The 18,163-nt window shown below is 37.1% G+C and overlaps 2 protein-coding genes across 8 annotated transcripts in view; one reads left to right on the top strand and one right to left on the bottom strand.

The window, feature by feature from the left end:
- The first annotated feature begins 383 nt into the window (after nucleotides 1-383).
- LOC128883572 (protein-serine O-palmitoleoyltransferase porcupine) lies at nucleotides 384-2,595 on the top strand. 2 transcript variants are annotated; one of them, XM_054136101.1, is made up of 6 exons: nucleotides 384-847; nucleotides 932-1,124; nucleotides 1,185-1,401; nucleotides 1,495-1,601; nucleotides 1,671-1,873; nucleotides 1,941-2,595. In XM_054136101.1, exons 1-6 carry the CDS (start codon nucleotides 625-627, stop codon nucleotides 2,381-2,383), a joined length of 1,386 nt encoding a protein of 461 aa, XP_053992076.1. In that variant the 5' UTR covers nucleotides 384-624; the 3' UTR covers nucleotides 2,384-2,595. The 2 variants fall into 2 exon arrangements, with proteins under 2 accessions (XP_053992076.1, XP_053992083.1); XM_054136108.1 differs by having other exon boundaries at nucleotides 704-854.
- A 1,816-nt stretch (nucleotides 2,596-4,411) lies between these two features.
- LOC128883548 (trichohyalin) overlaps nucleotides 4,412-18,163 on the bottom strand; it is a 138,123-nt gene continuing 124,371 nt past the window's right edge. For 4 of the 6 annotated variants that reach the window (XM_054136067.1, XM_054136056.1, XM_054136047.1 and 1 more), the window contains 11 exons: nucleotides 14,725-15,030; nucleotides 13,351-13,566; nucleotides 11,861-12,222; nucleotides 9,516-9,882; nucleotides 8,563-8,619; nucleotides 7,974-8,296; nucleotides 7,135-7,375; nucleotides 6,523-6,725; nucleotides 6,035-6,207; nucleotides 5,668-5,832; nucleotides 4,412-5,385 (listed from right to left, as the gene is read on the bottom strand). In XM_054136067.1, the coding sequence (XP_053992042.1) occupies nucleotides 5,363-5,385; nucleotides 5,668-5,832; nucleotides 6,035-6,207; nucleotides 6,523-6,725; nucleotides 7,135-7,375; nucleotides 7,974-8,296; nucleotides 8,563-8,619; nucleotides 9,516-9,882; nucleotides 11,861-12,222; nucleotides 13,351-13,566; nucleotides 14,725-15,030 (2,436 nt within the window). In that variant the 3' untranslated portion in view covers nucleotides 4,412-5,362. The remainder of the gene's footprint in view (nucleotides 5,386-5,667; nucleotides 5,833-6,034; nucleotides 6,208-6,522; nucleotides 6,726-7,134; nucleotides 7,376-7,973; nucleotides 8,297-8,562; nucleotides 8,620-9,515; nucleotides 9,883-11,860; nucleotides 12,223-13,350; nucleotides 13,567-14,724; nucleotides 15,031-18,163) is intronic. The other 2 variants (XM_054136076.1, XM_054136091.1) reach the window with 2 other exon arrangements.

The raw sequence follows: 18,163 nt of genomic DNA, 5'->3' as shown, positions 1-18,163 counted from the left end.
ATTGAGTTTAATTTTGTGTTTCCTCAACCTTCATAAAATTGCTCCCAGGCGAAGCCGGAGCAGGATTCTTAACCTACTTATTAGTATCTACAAATGCTTCCAATGAACTTCAAATTAATTAATAAAAGATTCAAATTTTCCCGCGGGAAATTGGTATTGCCATCTAGCGGTGAAGTACTAAACTATTTTCAGAGTATGATCAGCGCCTCTATCGAGAAAACGCTCAAGTTTATCCTCGAATAGTTCCCTTTTCTACTGATAGGTGGCACCACTTTTACTGTTTCTTACCGACACGTGTTAATAAATTACCATGAAGTGGTAAATACTATGAAAAAATGGCGCCATCTAACAGTGAAAAAAGGAACTATTATGACAAACTTAAACGTTTTTTCGATAGAATATTCGAACATAGCATAAACAAATCCTTAGTGTTCTTGTAATGAAAATTGTTGAAATGTATTTGATATTTTTCAGTCAAATTTCACTTGAATCATTTTGCTGCCCGATGTTCTATAAATGATTACAATTTCCATTTCGTTGAACTAGGTTCTGAGAGAAGTGGCGTTATGATTATTGTTAGATTTGTATGCTATTGATAAACCGGCGATTTAATTTCTACTTGTAATGGACGATGTAGAGGCCCCAGTTTTTTATTACGATGAAAGTGATTTTGTGGGACACGAATATCTACAGGACGCAGACTATGAATACGAATACGAGGATATGGAAAGAGAAACCGTCTACGAATTGTATCAATACTGCCTTGGACCCACCGTTTATGATACAGCCTCATATATACTACCGTTATTTATTTCTACTGTTATATTTAGATTATGTGCTGGTTCTCGTAAGATGTATTCTTGTAGACGATATATAAACGAATTAGTGGAGTATAAAATCAAATGATCTACTTCTTTACTTAATATTACAGAACGCATATCGCATAGAACTTTCCATATATTATCAATGTTGATTGGTTTATACAATATCCATCACTATGTATCCGAATGCTTATACATATTACTAGTATTTTGTACATTTTCATACATCACTTTACACCTACCTACACGATACTATAAGTGTATAAGAATATTTTTGCCATCTCTCTTTATTATTGCATATTGGTAAGTTGCAAATCTACATTTATCTATAGAGATTCTTCTTCTATAGTTTTTAATTTTCAGTGAATTTTCCATGCCACCGATAGTTTGGCATAAAATACGCAGTGTGGTGTTGACAATGGCAATGAAAACAATTAGCATAGCTATAGATAAAATTGATTCAAATGATTTACCCGATATCTTTACTTATATGGGATACACTTTTTGCGGAGTTACATGTCTTTTTGGTCCATGGATATCGTTTAAGGATTATATTTCCATACGTTACTTACATAATCAGGTATACAAACGTTTTATTATTAGAAGTTGCATATTTTGTTTTGTAAATATATGAAACCAACTAATACACATTAACAAAATTTCTAATTCCTAGGATAAATGGTGGATACTGTATACCATTCAATATGCATTTTTATCCTTTCTATTTTTAACTATGTCAAATTGTTGGACTCAATGGATAGCAATGGATAATTCCTGGAAGTTAGTAAATATTATGCTGTTTTCCATATTTTACATTATAATAGGTACTAACTTTTCTTATCATTTTAGATGGTTACTAGCTTATAGAGATGCATTATCTTTTCGAACATCTCATTATTTCATTTCATATATTGCATCCACTGTATTACTACTAGGGGGATTTCCACTTGCGCTAACCGTTATAGTAAAACCATTAAAAGTAGAATTTCCACGGTCGCTTGTACAAGTTGTTATTTGTTGGAATTTACCGATGCATTTCTGGTTAAAAACGTGTACGTATTTATGTCATATACATTTTCATCAATGAATTTTACTCAAATTTCGGTATAAATTTTGTAGATATATTCCGTCCTAGTATTAATTATGTAGGAAAATTTGGAGCTGTGACAATTACGTATTTGACAAGTGCTCTTCTACATGGATTAAACTTCCAATTGGCAGCAGTCTTACTTAGTCTTGGATTTTATACATACGTAGAATTCCAGCTCAGATCTATACTCGCAAATACTTTTGACGCGTGTATCGCGTCCAAACAGTGTACTAAGAATAAATGTACGCATACATACAAAACTCACACTTCATGGTGGGTGTTTTTAACAAATATTATGTTTTCTGGATTATCAGTTTTCCATTTAGCTTATTTAGGTCTTATGTTTGATACATCTGAATTACAAGAAACAGGGTATAGTTATGTTCATACTATTGAAAAGTGGTCCCAACTTGGCTTTGCTAGTCACTGGGTAATGTTTGTTACATATTGTATATATTATTTAATTAGATAATACAAGGTATATATATAAAATGTTCATTAATTTTCAAAAATATACTCATGACGTTCGATATCGAATCAAGAAATGATCGAAACATACAAATTTAACACATTATTTAAATCAATTTTAATATAAATTTTTAGCTTTATAATTTTACACAAATGGTTTATATTTTTTACTATGTTTTGTACTATTTACTATGAAAATAAAGTGAAAGGAAGAAATAGTTTTTAATGTATCATACACCAATATATCTTTATAGAAAGTATAAAGTAACAAGCAGGAAAAATAGTATAATTTTATAATTCTGAAAGTAAGTAAAATACATAGTCTTTATTAGATGTATACCATAACGTATGTTTGCATGTGTGTATATTGACACATGAGCAGATTTGCAGAAACACGAGATTCATAGATACTGGCTGGCTATCATGAAATACTAGTCTGTGAACCTTTCTGGTTTTTTTTTTTTTTTGTGGTTCGATTACGCTTCAAAGTTGGAGCATGCCAACGCAGGTGTGCGCCTATTAATAGAGACTATCCGAATTAACGATGCCGATAAACTGATTCGATGGTTCGTGTAATTTCGTGGCGTGCGAGACTCCTGGAAGTAAACTGTAGCTTTTACAACAACCAGCGAGCTTTGGGTATCACGTAACACTGGGATCTTTTCGAATAATTGTTGAGTGTTTGATTTTTATAAATAAAATAATTTGAATATTGAACTATTTATTTATTTATGTATGTATGTATGTATGTTTGTATATGTATACACGAGGGTTATCGATCCTTTCCCAAGGATCATTAACATTTACACCTATAACATTTAAATACGTCACCAGTACATTATTTAAATTCTGATTTTAATTACAATATTTTATTAAAGATTCTCGAGTAATTATTTTCCAAGAGTAATACACGAACACTTAAATATTCAAAGATTATTCGCTGTATACGATCCTTACAGAATATTCCAATACTCTCAGCTCTAATTGAAAACGAATTGAAATTTCGTTGCGAAATCGAACGGCGCAATAATCTCTCATTTTATGTTTATTCTTGCTCGCGGCTAGGAAGAGTGGAACATCAGACATTGTACTTTCGTGCGAGCTGTGTACTCGTATGTACACTCTTCTCGTCGCTAGACGGTCAGTGCTTTGTACGAATGAGTTGAAAGATTGATGGTTTCGTGCAAGTATTGCCTCGAATCAATTGTTTATCCAACAGGTTAATAATTTTATGCTGGGAGACAATCGAGACGGTTCAAGATGCCACGCTCTAGTTCAGGATTCGTATTGTTTCTGCTTAACGGACTGATACACGCGTGTTCTATGCGCGCACGCTCTGTAACGGTGCTGGGAAATCATGAAAAAACATTTCTATTTGATTACCAACGGGAAACACAATGAAATGTATATTAGTGTATAATTAGTGTTTAGGTTTCATCACTTGATCGCGACACTCGTGAGCATCGAAATAGTGTGTTTTATCATTCGATGAGAGATTTTGTCTTGTTGTCGATGTTGAAGATGTATAAAACATGAATATTATGATTTATAGGCTGATATCTTACACTATATCATATTCTCAAATTTGACATCTCGTGTCACTGATTCCCTTGTTACGTTTAAAATTATCAATGAAATTTCAGAGATTACTCCAAAATAAATAGAAAATCGACATATCAGCTTGCGATAAAGTATATCACCTTAATCAATCCTGTCAAAATTAAAGGGTTAAGGGGAATCTTTCCAGACCTGTTAAAGTTTAAATATTTTTCACGATCGAAATTCAGCTTCTGAATGTTTGTTCGTCGAATGTTTTTCACGCATCGAAGCTGCTATATATATATCTTACCGTTGAATCATCGACTGCTCTCCTGTAAAAAAGAAAAGTCCCCGGTATATATTTGCATCTTATTGTCTGCGACGTAATTAAGCACGTAAACCACCGTGTAATTAATTCGTCGATGATTGTGGCGGCGTTGCAAAAATAATGTTTACATGGCAGGAAATCGAAGCAAGAGTGTAGCGGTCCATGGTCGCTCTAATAAACATTTATTCTCGATAATATAAAATTACATGTTGCAATAACACGAGACCATATCATACAATATTTCACAATAGTAAGTATACGTCAACGACGCGACGACGAGTATCATTGATCGCAAGGGAACTCGCAGGCATTGTCGCATCGCGATGCATCGAGCTTTCGAAAACAAAATAAAGAAACTCACGCTTGAAATCGCATCTCGGTTGTACAATTAATTAATTACTGTGTTACGCAATAGTCATCTAGAATCTAAACGATCTCCGTAGACGGAGAGACGATCGTTCGATCTCATTCGAACGAGTCTACTGTTTTGCCAAAGCATTTAGAAAAAAAAGAGCCCCGAGAAGAGAAGACAGTGGTGGCAGGGACTTGGAGATGGGGAAGGGTTTCTATTATTATAGCCGTCACGCATCGGGGATTTCTCATAAATACCACGGGGATAACTATAATACAAAAATATACACTCAACTCTTGCCGATATTACGCTAAATCCTCCCACGACACATATTTTTTCCTCGATAATGGCCGACAACAGATGCCTAGTGATTTGTCGTATCGTTGGGCTCTCTATCTTTACGCTAATTACATAAATACACGTTTATTTACATACCCTTCTGTACGTTCTACGACATCTTAGTCGTTGAAATGAAATCGGCGTCGTTGTTCGAAATCTCGACACTCCACTTTTGGGTTAAAGTGCACGGAACGAATACCTACGTAAACGGTGACCGCGTGTCTATTCCTTTGAAGAGGAATTCCGTCCGTCAGTGTTTATGTACAGAAAGAAGAAACATCTCGTTGGTGTCACGATAGCTAACCGGTAACCGGTGACCGGTAGCTATTGTAAATGGTCAACTATAACTTATAAAATATAGCCGGATGATGCTATATTAAAGTTAGTCAATGTGGTCCAATTATGGTCCGATGTGGTCCGTGGTTTCACACGCAACTGAACTTGACACCTGAAACATCAAGATTCGGATCGTATGAAGACGCGGAAACGAGTGAAATAAATTGATACAGGATGGAATTAATATGGAAGAAGAAAAATTTGTTGGTTGTAACTAGTAAAATTAGTATTCAAGTCATACTATAATTGATGGAGAGTGTGACTGTTCAACTTATGATGTTCAGAGTGACAATGTTTAAACGTGCTATGGGGAGGAACGATTTTTCGCTCAAGATAATTAGGATTTGCGCGACATCAATCTGGGGTATTAATAGGAAAAGTTAAATGCGGTTACCGTCGTCACTGGAGTAGCAGTTATGGCAGTGGAGCTTGTGATTCCGAACGCGTACATCTGTTCCCATTAGTCCGTCGCCGAGTCGCACGTGACACACGCAGCATTTGAAGCATTCCATATGGTAGAACAATCGCAGACTTTCGATGATCATCGCGGCACCTCGACCTAACATCAACAAATGAATGAATTCAAAATCAATAGATAGAAAGTGGCTTTGTGCAAGATTGAAGTTCAAGTTTTGCGACTTTACTTTCTCAACGTACCTAATAATAGTGAATATACTATATAAGATTTACTCTGTTTGTCACAATACTTTGTACTCTACTCTACTCTACTCTATTTGTCAATTTCTTTACTTTTGTCGTACCCAGTTCATCTCCACAATGCGAGCACTTTTTCTTCCCGCTGACGCTTAGCATCTTCTCTTGATTCTCAGGATTCATCGGCGGTGGTTGTTGTGGTTTTTGTTGTTGTAAAATGTGCTGCGGTGATTGGTGTTGCAACACGGACAGATGCTCGTGACTGGTACTGTGCTCCAGTCTGAAAATAGATAAGAGCAAGCTGAAAGATTCAAACATCGACTGTTGTAATTAAAAATAATACACTCTTGTCAATTTCGCATGTTACGACAACGCTTGAGTAAATTATTTAACTGTCTTCGGATGCAAACGAAATGTCAGTACTTATCGTAAGAATTATTTACTAGTGACTAGTCTCCACGAGGTAATTATCATTATTAGTTTAGTTTGTCTAATATTTAACGTTTTCTTCTTTATAGTTTTTATATTATACATGGTTTGCACGTTTAAATTTACAACGAGAAGAATTGGTCGGAATTTTAATAAAAATATCGACCTTCTTCGAGTTGGTAGGGGCTTCTCCTGCGCCCTGTTCTGCACTCTCTGCGTAAGAGTTTGTATAATGGAATCTGGCAATGGTTTACTGTCCGTCCTAGTTGGGGCCATGGCGTAAGGAACGGACGTTCCTGTTACGTGCATTTGAGATTTCCGCGCCGGTGATCGCTGATTTTTCTCGCTAATCCTTCTCTGTTCCGCTTCCTGCAACACAATAGTATAGCGTTACCAATATACATTATTATCTTTATTATTAGGTTGTAACCGAATGAAATGTTCATTCACCGCTACTTTTACGATGCTAACACACAGAGAGAGGCTCGTAATACTGAATTCGAAACCTCCTATGTGAAGATTCCAATGATATATTTGCAAATACAATAAGAGGACGCGCCTATCGTGTTTTTATTATTTCTATTGAATTGACGTTATTTTGTTAAGAACTTAATAAGAACCATGAGGCAATTGCTAAATGTCATCCGATTCTGTTGAAGAAATGATAAATATGGAAGACGTGGAACCGAGTCCAGGTATCCTAGTTAACTCGCTCAGCTCCTGTTGGATTAGTTTTTCTCTACTCTACTGTTGGAATTCGAACAGTGACAATACTCACTTGGACGAGCCAGTGTTGGTAGTTGAAATCGTGAGCGCCTCGTGGCACGTCGCTCTTTCTTCGTTGGACCCACTGGTCGCTTTGAACGATTCGTGGTCGAGGAACTGCGCTAAGTGCCTGCAATGTCTGCCTGGTCATCTGTTGGCCACCGTGACTGGAGAGCGTCGTGACCGATGCACTGTGTCTCAGAGAAGCGTCCACTTGTTGCGGGATCGAATCCGCAGATGGAATCCTGCTGCTCCTGTTCATTTCAATGGATCACTTCAGTTCTCACTGCTACCTCTTTCCCATTCAAATTATTCGAATCTTAACGCTCGTCTTTCTAACGTGAATTTCTTCGATACGAAATCCAACGTAATTTATTGTTTCCATATTTTTTCTTTAACAAATAATTCATCGAAGAGATATCGCGAGTCTAAGAGAATCAAAGTATTTTGTAGTAATTTAGATAGTAAGAGTGATCGAATTGCAACTAAAGAGACTGGTGCAACCGAAACGATACGCATAGCATAGAAAATGTTACGTCAGACGTAACGCGCAGCGGAACAGTTTCAGCCGGAAATTAACCGACATACATACATACATACATGTATGTAGGTTATACATATATTTCGCTTCTAATTTGCATTTCCTGCTGGCAGCTGCCTGTTTAAATGCTGACGTAACAATGTCCTGTTACGGTTATAGGTCAAGTATAGGATTTTACTATCATGCTTGCAGCCAAATACTTTGTTTGTTTGTAATTTATATTTAAGTTACAAATACATTGCTACAATTCATTTTCTCCTCGGTTTATTAGTGATAAACAAAGAAGAAATCTAGCAATGATATGCATTTACCTGATAGTAACATCTCGTTGTCTCTGTTCCATCAAACGCAATGGTTTCGCTGGTGGTATGGGCGGCGGTGGTGGTCTCCTTCTTTGCACATCTTGGAGCTGGAGGTTTGGCATCGATGATCTGTAATTCACCGGCGGTTGATTCTTGTACTGTTGGACATTATTCGCGGAGCTGTGCGCAACGTCTTGCAAGGATTTCCATTGTTCTTGGAGTTGCTCCGCCAATTTCAGCTGCTTCTGTTCGCGATACGCCAGATTGTTGCGTTGTCGTTTCAATTCTTCTTGCTCCAGTTGAAGCAATTCTCTCTCCACTCTGAGAACTTCCTGCTCGAGGAAAATTGACGATTAGGTAAACCATATTCCGTGGGTGTCGTCTTTCTTTGTTCTTTCTTTCTATCAAGAAATATCCTTTTTTATATGTTTTATATTATGTACACTATCCGATACTGTGTTCATTTGCAACGAATCATCGATAAAGTTGAAATAATTGTGAATGTTTATGTCGATAGCTGTCTCGTATTTGTTACAAGCAAGCACGGAAAAATGTAACTCGAAAATCAATTAAGATACATCAATTAAGATTCCCTTACCCCAGAAGCAAACTCGTCTTCTTGATCGTTCAACCCAGCACCAACCAATGTTGTGTTCTGCGAATAATTATCAACGACACACCCGTTAACGTTTACGGTGCGATTATGTTATTATATGTATATATATATATATTTATAACAAGCAGTTTAAAATGACAGTTAGTGCACCTAAATTTACGTGCAAGCTTCTTTCATTCGACGACTTTTAATATTTGCTAATTTGATTTTACGGTACAAGGTGAATGGTATAGCGAATCAAAATATTGTTAGAGTTATTTTTATCTTGAACGGATATTATTGTTGGGAGAAAATCAATAAGCATCAATTAATTCGAAGCATTTTGTTGGATTGTAGTATTTATTAATAAATTAACAATTTTTTCTCAAATGTCTCATATAATTCTTTCCTAAGCAAAAACTAAAACATTGTAGCATATATTTAAACGGTCTCATTTAAACACAAAATCACTATTGCAATTTACAGGTGCACAATGTATATTTGATCAAACCATGCAACATTTTCCTCTAGCAACTCTCACTTGCAAAAAGCTTATTCCTACAATCATTCTCTGTACAACTGCACAAGTCAGTCTTTCTCAAAGTAATCCGTGAGTCATTGTACGTTTACGTTCAAGTAACGTTTACGAGAGCCAACACAAATTATACCATTTCATAATAAACTTAACCTTTCTTTGATTCAGTCGAAAAATAATTATTTATTTTAATTAATTGTTTAAATGTAAAGTGATCAATAATATCAAATAAAGTTTACGTTAATCAAATTGATTAAAAAAGCAAATTAAAAGTTGAACCGATCGTTGAACCAAATTTGCGTGCTATTTCATACCACGTTACGAGAAACAAATTCAACGTTTGCACAAAACAAACAAATGTTTCAGAGAACCAATCACGATCAAGCAACGAGTAAAAAAAATAAAAATGAAAGATTAATACCTCTTGCTCGCGAATTTGACTCTCCATGGTCCTGATGCGTTTCTCCTCCTTGCGACGGGCATCTGCTGCCCTTCTCTCCTCCTCGATTTCATTTTGAATTCTCAACTGTTCCGCCTGCGCCCTCAGTTCCTCTTCTTGTCTCTTTTCCTCGGCGCGTTTCGCCTCAGCTTCGACTGCTTCTTGTTGTCGCGCTGTCTCCTCTTGCTGTTTGCGCATCGCCTCCTCTTGTTTGCACAGGTTGTCCTCATTTTTGCGCAGGGTCTCTTCCTGTCTTCGAAGGACGGCTTCCTGGGCGCGTTCCCGTTCAAGCTGCATCTTCTCCTCTTCGAGTTCGCGCAGCTTGTGCGCCAATTTCTCCCCCAAGTCACTGTTTTGTCATGAATTTCTCAATTACTCGACGTAACGGCCTGGTTATCTTTTATATTCTAAAGGATGGACCACGTGAATGGGACCTCCGGTACTTGTGGATATTTGGAAAAACTGATTATAAGGATAAATGCAATGGGTAACAAAAAAATTCTCCCTTGAAATAATGTCTTACGTACGATTCGACAGTGATGTATGATATGTTGATATTCAAATGGTTTTCCTCGAGGAAGCTCAGTTTTAATTTACCGCGTATTAGAGGACATGTGTACCAACATGTGTTTGCTTCACAAAGTATTGTACATGATCTTGAAATATGGCGAATGAATTTGTCTTAGACAGACGGTGGTAAGTATCGGGTTGTCTGGATTCGAATGTGCCTTTGAATTTTTCAGAAAAATTGGCACAAACTTTCTGGCCAATACATGGTACGGAATCTTTTTCTCTCCCATGTCTTCTGGTGTTTTCAGGATATCGTGATACTTGATTTGGTAAGTGTTTCTGGAGGAGAAAATGTTACGTATCCCATTTACGTGGTCCATTTTACATACAGGATGAGGCACGAGACAGGCTACTTGAATAACTTGTTTACTTTTGGCGATAGATAGAAGTGATTCAAACAATTTTTGTCCGGTTTCAAGGGGGACATAATTCTTGATATATACTAAAGTAACGTAAAGAGGATCAAAATATCCTTTTAGAAACCAAGGAAGAATTTGTCCGAAGGATTTTCACCCACCACCAAAACTAAATTAGTCACCAGGCTTCTATCAACTGTCTCGGCCTGTAGATAGGCTAGCATTCGAAAGAAACGATCGAGATAGATAGATGAGTAACGTAGCGATAACGATAGCAATAGTTGCGTATACATGCGCTAGGAAAGGACCACTAGTTTAAGGTAAAAGTATTTATTTTATTCATAACCGTTTGTACATTGATCCCGTCATACAAATTCATTATAACTTTAATTATATACATACAAGACACGCTTAGAGATAATAGATATATCGGTGCAATAATCGAAGGTGTCAGTTCCGTAAATTCCACATGCTTCGAAACTCGAACAATTTTTAAAACTCATTTCGACTACTCGACGAGTACTTTTACGATAATCTACTATAATTACATTTCGTACCAACAAGATAAAAGTGCGCGAGATTTAGGAAGCAACAGCTTCGACGTCGCTCGCGTGCTATTTATCAGACGATATCGTAACAAATATCTTGGTCCCGACATCTAGCAAAAGTTAAAGAACACGCGAGCGTTATGTTACTTGGAGACCGTTCAAAGTAGAAGGTCACGGAAATAAAAGCATATCGAGATAACACCTACGAACACCTAGAAACCGTATAAATAAAAACCAGAAAGCCAGAAAAGAAAATTTAGAGAAAAGAAAATTAAAACTTTGATGGATATACTTAATGTTGCTCGAGACAACTGATTAAATCAAGGATTTAAAACGTGTAGATTCTTATGTTTTTCGAGCAATATATCCCCAGTAATTATGTACAGCTTATAATTAATTTCTGATATTAGTTGACATGCTAACAAATTGATAATGTATACTACTCGTATTTCCAATAAAATAAAGGTAGATAATAATAATAGGTTAGCCCATAAAACACTGTAAATTACCAATTATTTAACATGTAAACCAATATCAGAAACGGATCACCTAGATTTCATTATACATGCCTTTCGAAGAGATAGTAATAACATACAAGAAAATCTCAAGTCTTGTACATATCCAAAACTGTAGTTTATAGATACACCAGCCCTGTACTGCTCAAAAAATCAAGATCTCTAAATTCTTTAACTCCGTGATCTAAAAGGAAATTACCATTACACCGACCCCCGAACAATAGAAGAAACATTGTACAACCAGTCCAAAGAGAAGCGTCATCGAACCCCAATCGATACAAGTGACTCGAAACTCTAAACCTCCGTCCGTCATCGAAACTGCCCCGAAGAATTCCTACCTGTTCATCTCGCAATTGTTGCCGTACCGCCACTGCTCCTCTTTCTCGAGGACCTCGATGATCTCCCGTTCTTTCTTTGTGATCTCGTCCTCTTCGGATGAGGTGACGCTTGCGCCGAAAGGCTCGCTGCTCTGACGACTATGCTGGGACATGTCTGGGCTGACGGGTTGCTTGGTCCAATCTTCAGCGTGGCCCAATTCGACTCCAGAGTCCCTTTCGTGGCTGGAGTCCTGCTCGTAGTTGCTGTCGGTGTCGTACGAACGACGCTGGAGCTGCTCGATGCGTCTTTCTTCGGCAAGTATCATCGCCATGTCTGGGGGTTTCGTCAGAGTCAGTTCGCGTTCCAGATCGTCGTCGTTTATCTGTAAATTAAGAAGGATTGTTTGGAACTGGTCAGAGAAGAAATTATTAAGTTAGTAAGTGTGATTTCAACTTTCAACCCCTGATCTGTTGGACGATTTTTAAAAGAAACTGAAACGACTTTCTTTCTTTCTTTCTTTCTTTCTTAATATCCTTACATTCCTTACTATTTGTCAAAACTTTATGTTAATTACTTTAGCCGCAAAGAAATTCACAAAGTTAGTATTTAAAAAAAAAAAAAAAAAAAAGAAGTAATTGATAGATAAATAAGTCTGTAATTTTTCTTTCTTCTTCCTGAAATTTCTATCGTTCTTTACTTATTTCGTATTATCGAACGTTAACCTGAATAGTTGATGGTAACATACCGTAATTTTACCAAGAGTCAAGTGAAACGACAATTAATTATTTCAGGAATTTATCGAAAAAAAAATGTTCAGCCGCGTGACATGACATGACGCGTTCGACGGGGCGAACACGTGAATTTCGTTGGCGTACTCCTGTGTACATAATTGCTATTGTGTGTTACGTAAATCCATTCACGTGCTCCAATTAATACCATTAAACGATGTTACGTCGACGATACGATCTTTCGCAACGCGAAACGCGGGTGTATCAACAGCCGCGGAACATATTAGCTTCCGGAAGCGAGTGAAAGCCATCGAAGAGGTGGAAACGCGTGAGAAGAAACGAAAGTATGAGAGAAAAAGTGTCGAGTTTTTCTTTTCTTTTTCTTTTTTTCACAGGAAAAACTTTAAACGTCGCGTGAATTCTATTAAGCCTGAATGCTTCGATACACTTGTCCTGAGAAATATTCCATGATGTATACAGGGCGTGTCTGGGAGTCGCTTCAGCAGCTGGTTCAAAACACATAAGTCACGAACAAAGTTTCATACCCAAACAGTTGTCGAGTGAGCGATTTTCTAACCGATGGATAGGCCGTGGAAAATTTGTTAGTCCGAACTGCTCGTTCCATAGATCTAATTTCACGTATTCTGTCAAGCTAAACACATTTCTAACAATTAGCATCTTTTTCAATTATTTTGATGTTCTTAACCGATTACTGAAGAAACTTTCACTTATTACTACACGCTGTATTCGTTGATTAAGTAATGTTGGAGATAATTGCGTACCCCTTCGATTCCCAGAAAATCCGAGCGCCTCGTGCGTAATTCCTTCTTTATTCTTCGAGTGGAATTCAATCTCTTCAAGGGTTCTATAGGAAGACTCTCTTCGTCGCTGACATCCACTGGTGGTGGTGGTGGTTTCTCCTTCGGAGGTTCCACGCTGGTTGGTAGTCCTAGAGGGAACGCCAGGCTAGTGATAATTCCCTCGTCGAGCGGCAACATCTGTTACAGAAAGAAACGATTCATTAGAATTTTCTAGTTGCGCAATAAAAGAAATGAAACTTTTACAGTTGGTCCGTACGACGTGAAATATGTTAATAGACATAAAGCAGGACCAGTTGGATACGGTTACACTACCTGCCACATGTACATCGCTTCATCTACATATGTTCATCTTTTATAACAGATTAAATTGAATTCGTGAGAATTGATTTGTATCTGAATTGAAAATAACAACATGTCATCGTTACTGGTTACAACATGAGATTTGTTATTATTTAGTGTGATTAGTCTATACATTTTATGCAGAATTTATATAAGGGAATTTGAATTATCGAGGCTCATTCGTGCAATAATTTGTATTTTCTACAAAACTTTGAAAAATACTTGTTTACTTGGTAGCCAAGTTTTTCTGTTTAAAACCAACTACTATTATAATTCAGAAACAATTAATTATCTTTTTACGAGGCTTATTAAATCTTCATAGAACAATGCTCTTCGCTTTCGCTAGCCAACGTTCCCAAAGGAAGATGAATTCACACAAGATCTGCGCCAATACCTCAACAAGTAATTTCACACGTCTGACGCGCGTCAAGAGTGACGAGGAACAACTAACTATCTTGAAATGGTAATCGAGTTTGTTTCCTCAGAAATATTACAGGCATGCAGCAGCAGGAGGAAATTCTCACTGTAATTACGATTGTGTTGTTAGGACAGAAAAACTTGTGACAAACAGTAATAGAATATCGTCGTCGTTGAAGCTTTGTGTAGCAAAGTAAAAATCCAATTTAAAAGAAAAATGAACACGTTTTGCGCGCGCGCGCGCGCGTGTGTGTGTGTGTGTAAAAGAAAAAGACATACTCGAACTGATCAAAATTTTCTTTTCTACTTGACTTTCGTTTTCGTTGAAGAAAACGTTTGAAATATGCTAGTTACCTTTGATTGTTGACTATTTACATTAGAAGGAAAGTCGATAATTTAGACATTACAAATATGACATTGATCACTGTAGTTACTAAAATTCATACAAATATCACAAATATTTTATTCAGTTGCATCCATTTGTTTAATCCGAAACAAAAAAATTCATTTCCAAAACTTGTGGATGATTTCCTTGAAATTTCTGGCCTCGCCGAATTCCAGGAGTTGTTCGAGGATTACCTGTTTCGCGATGGGCGACATCGGGCTGAGAAGGCTCATTATGTCCACCGCGGCGATTTTTTGGTTGGCGAAGGTCAGGGTCGTCGGTCTTTCAGGCACAGGAACGTTGGTGGACGATGTGGTCTCAGGTGCATCGTGCACGTCGATCGACTCCTCGATCGACTTTCGCAGCTGTGGCTCGAGAGTCTCGTTCTTCCCGTTCATCAGCGCTTCCTTTTCCTCGTGCTCTTCGCGTTCGACTGGCGGGCTTGGCTGGCAAATCGCCGCTGCCTCCTCTTCGTCCGCTTTCTCGATAACGATCGGTTCCTGAAGAGACGCGCTGCGTTATTGCTTCTGCCGCACGGAACTGGGCTTGCGGCTAGCACCGCACGAATTTTGCAACGCCACATTCTATGCAAATCGGCACACCGCACAGGCTTGCTTCGCCAGCGGGCCAGAGTTTCTCAAACTTTACTTTGCTTTGATTTGCTTTGCTTTGCTTTGCTTTGCTTTGCTTTGCTTTGCTTTGCTTTGCTTTACTTTTCTTTACTTTGCTTAAATTTCTTATGCGGATAAATGAAAATATTTGTTGAAACAGTACCAAGTGTTGCTTATTATTTACGATATCTGATAAGATGTTTAATAGCGAAATAGATAATTATAGTAAAACGAAGCTTGAGAAACGCTGTATTTCAAGTAACAGCTTGAGAGCCAACTGTGGTTTCGGATGGAACATTATTTTACATTCTACGTGACTCGTTGTAGGCGTCTATTGTTTTTTTTCATGTTTCCAGTGTTTTCGATGGATATCGACGCACTGACGTTCATGCATGGCTACTGTCGATGTCGTAAGCTTGTTTGCAAAATTCGTGCAGAAACGAATACACGGGACGAAACGTTAGTCTGCGGGTGTCAACAACTCGAACAGTAAACAAATAAAAATTCAAATCATGTCACGGAAAAAATGTCCTAGTACTATCGTACCACGGCTTGGTATTATTAACAAAATTGTATAAAACAAAGCGAATTGAAACTCGTTAATAACATGTAACGGTTTGTTTTTAAAGCAAATAAAATGATGATAAATAGTATGTTATGTTCGAAAGAGTCAAGATAAATAATTATGCAGTTATGGTGTTTTTTGATATACGAGGAAAGTACTGCAAGGGTGGATTCAGAACTCGAAAGTAAAAAAAAAGTTCGTATAAACGTATGTTTGATGCAATCATGTTTCCCAGTTACAGCTTTTGGTCAAATGTTTATCAATTTGTTAATATATGATTTCTATAAAGTTAATCCGTTTATCAGATTTATAACACGTGTATGCAATAGCGTTATCTATCTCTAATAAATATGTCAATAACTTTTGCCAGAACCATATCGATTCATCTAATCGAATATTTGTTTGCCAACAAGTGTGCTCAGCTGTCGCCATTAACGCTATACGTAAATTATGTTTAAAGTGAAAATCATGGCTTACTTGACAGTGAAATGGCAGAACTTTAAATATCAAAGTAAATGGCTTGCAAGTTGTCTGCAGAACAAAAACTACCCTAGAGGATTAAGTTTGTATTCGACATAATGACAATCATTTTTTACGTTCCCTTGAACATTCCCAAACACTTTAAACACAAGTAACACCTGTAACCTCGAAACAGACTTGCGCATATTTTTGCATGATAATTTCTTATTATTTTCTACGCTCCCCTATAGTACTTTCTCTCTTGGTTAACGGAATAAATAATCATCCAATTACCACTGGGCCGTGCGGAACTTTGTGTTTGGTCGGACTCACTTTTAATCAGAAAATTAGTGCATGCATGCAGCAGAAGCAACAGCAGCAGCAGCAGCAGAAGGAAAATACTTGCTCTCCATGCAGTTCATTCTGTCGTAAGTTTCCGCAACAGATCTGATGTCATGTGTTATTTGCCGTGGGACTGACAAAGTGCGAGCAAACAGAGATAAGACCTTTCGGCAATAACGATAACGTTTATCTCGAATCTAGATCTATCGGGGCAGGCGGGGACGGGACTAAATTCGCAGTTTTCATCGACTGCTCCTGATTCGCTTCACATAGCTCGTAGATGAATCTAGGCGTGAAATATCACGCCGTTGATAATTCCGTGATCAATTTTTCACGTTTCAAACGCGAGTGAAAACGTGAATTTTTATCAGCGACTTGTTCATCTTTGATAATGTAATATACATGTAAAAATTCGGCGTTGATACGTCCTCATGTTCAGAGTTGTTGTATCGGCAAGAATTAATCGATAGGAAAATGTTTTCATATCACATGGTCACGACATTTAGATTGTTCACTGGTCAAGCATCAATAATAAAAATTCCTTCTTAATAATATACATCAAGTATCGTGTCCAATCTCTAGTAATTAATAAATTACCGATGAAAGATTAAATCGACATGTTTCGATTCATGTGTTGGTTCGACATGACAAGTATAAACACGAACAATGATTGTTCAAGTTGTTTCAAAGTAACATTTATAATTTTAACAGCGAGAAATTCTATGAAAAGCAAAAGTTATGTTTTAATTAGGCAATTTCCTTTGAAATATCGGTTCGATACATTGTTAATTGTAATACCCAAGAAAAAGAATGCGTTCTGTACGTATCGATAAAAATCCTCACTTGTAGATAAGAATCGCACGTATCGACATTCCGCCCTACAGAATTATTACTTTACTCGGAACCATCGAGATAACTTCGAAGAAACATGTAAACTGTAAAAGTCTGTCGAGTCAACTAATTCAGCGATTTATATTTCCTTGCTGAATAATCAAAAAGTCAACAAGACAAACAGAATTTTTTAATGTAACCGTATCGTCTGACGATTTTTTTCATCGATTTCGTAATCATCTAAAAGCAATACAGGAGCTTAAACAGTTTGTTTGAATGGCGTTGAAAGTTGAAACGAATGCTACTACGAAGGTTTTATCACGTGAAACTACACAGATGTATTTATCGAATGCAAAGACCACACGACCACAATGGTACGATAAATTCTGTCCCAACTATTCTGGAAGGATATATTTGACTATGATTGCAGGAACAAACGTTCAGTGATTCATCGATTCTACGATGACTTGATTGGCTGACTTACAATTAGACAATCGTAACTCGTCATCGTAAATAACGTATAATAATATATTTCATGGCAATACCATTATACGAGCTACCTACACCTATATTTGCGTATTATGCAATAAAAACTTGAAAACATAATAGTCTGGTGTTGCAGCTTTCGAGCTCCAGTCAGAGTCTCGCGAGTCATCTGTGCTAATAATTGATTATTTCTTTAAAAACCTACCACTGGAATGTATGTATGTTAACTGTTTGAAGTTAGGTAGGTTAAAAACTATCCCACCTTTTCCTTAGCTTTAACGCTAAAAGTACAATAAGTGGAATTAGAAACGGATAGAAAAGTTAAAACTCGTTAGCAAG

The sequence above is a fragment of the Hylaeus volcanicus genome, chromosome 1 (genome assembly GCF_026283585.1).
Source record: "Hylaeus volcanicus isolate JK05 chromosome 1, UHH_iyHylVolc1.0_haploid, whole genome shotgun sequence".
In the NCBI taxonomy this organism is placed as follows: domain Eukaryota; kingdom Metazoa; phylum Arthropoda; class Insecta; order Hymenoptera; family Colletidae; genus Hylaeus; species Hylaeus volcanicus.
This window is presented reverse-complemented; position numbering and strand designations above follow the sequence as displayed.

Coding starts and splice junctions, on each gene's coding strand:
- LOC128883572 (XM_054136101.1), top strand. CDS start 625: ATGGACGATGTAGAGGCCCCAGTTTTTTATTACGATGAAAGTGATTTT. Junction 848..931: donor TAGATTATGTGCTGGTTCTC/GTAAGATGTATT, acceptor TTAATATTACAG/AACGCATATCGCATAGAACT. Junction 1,125..1,184: donor CTCTTTATTATTGCATATTG/GTAAGTTGCAAA, acceptor TTTAATTTTCAG/TGAATTTTCCATGCCACCGA.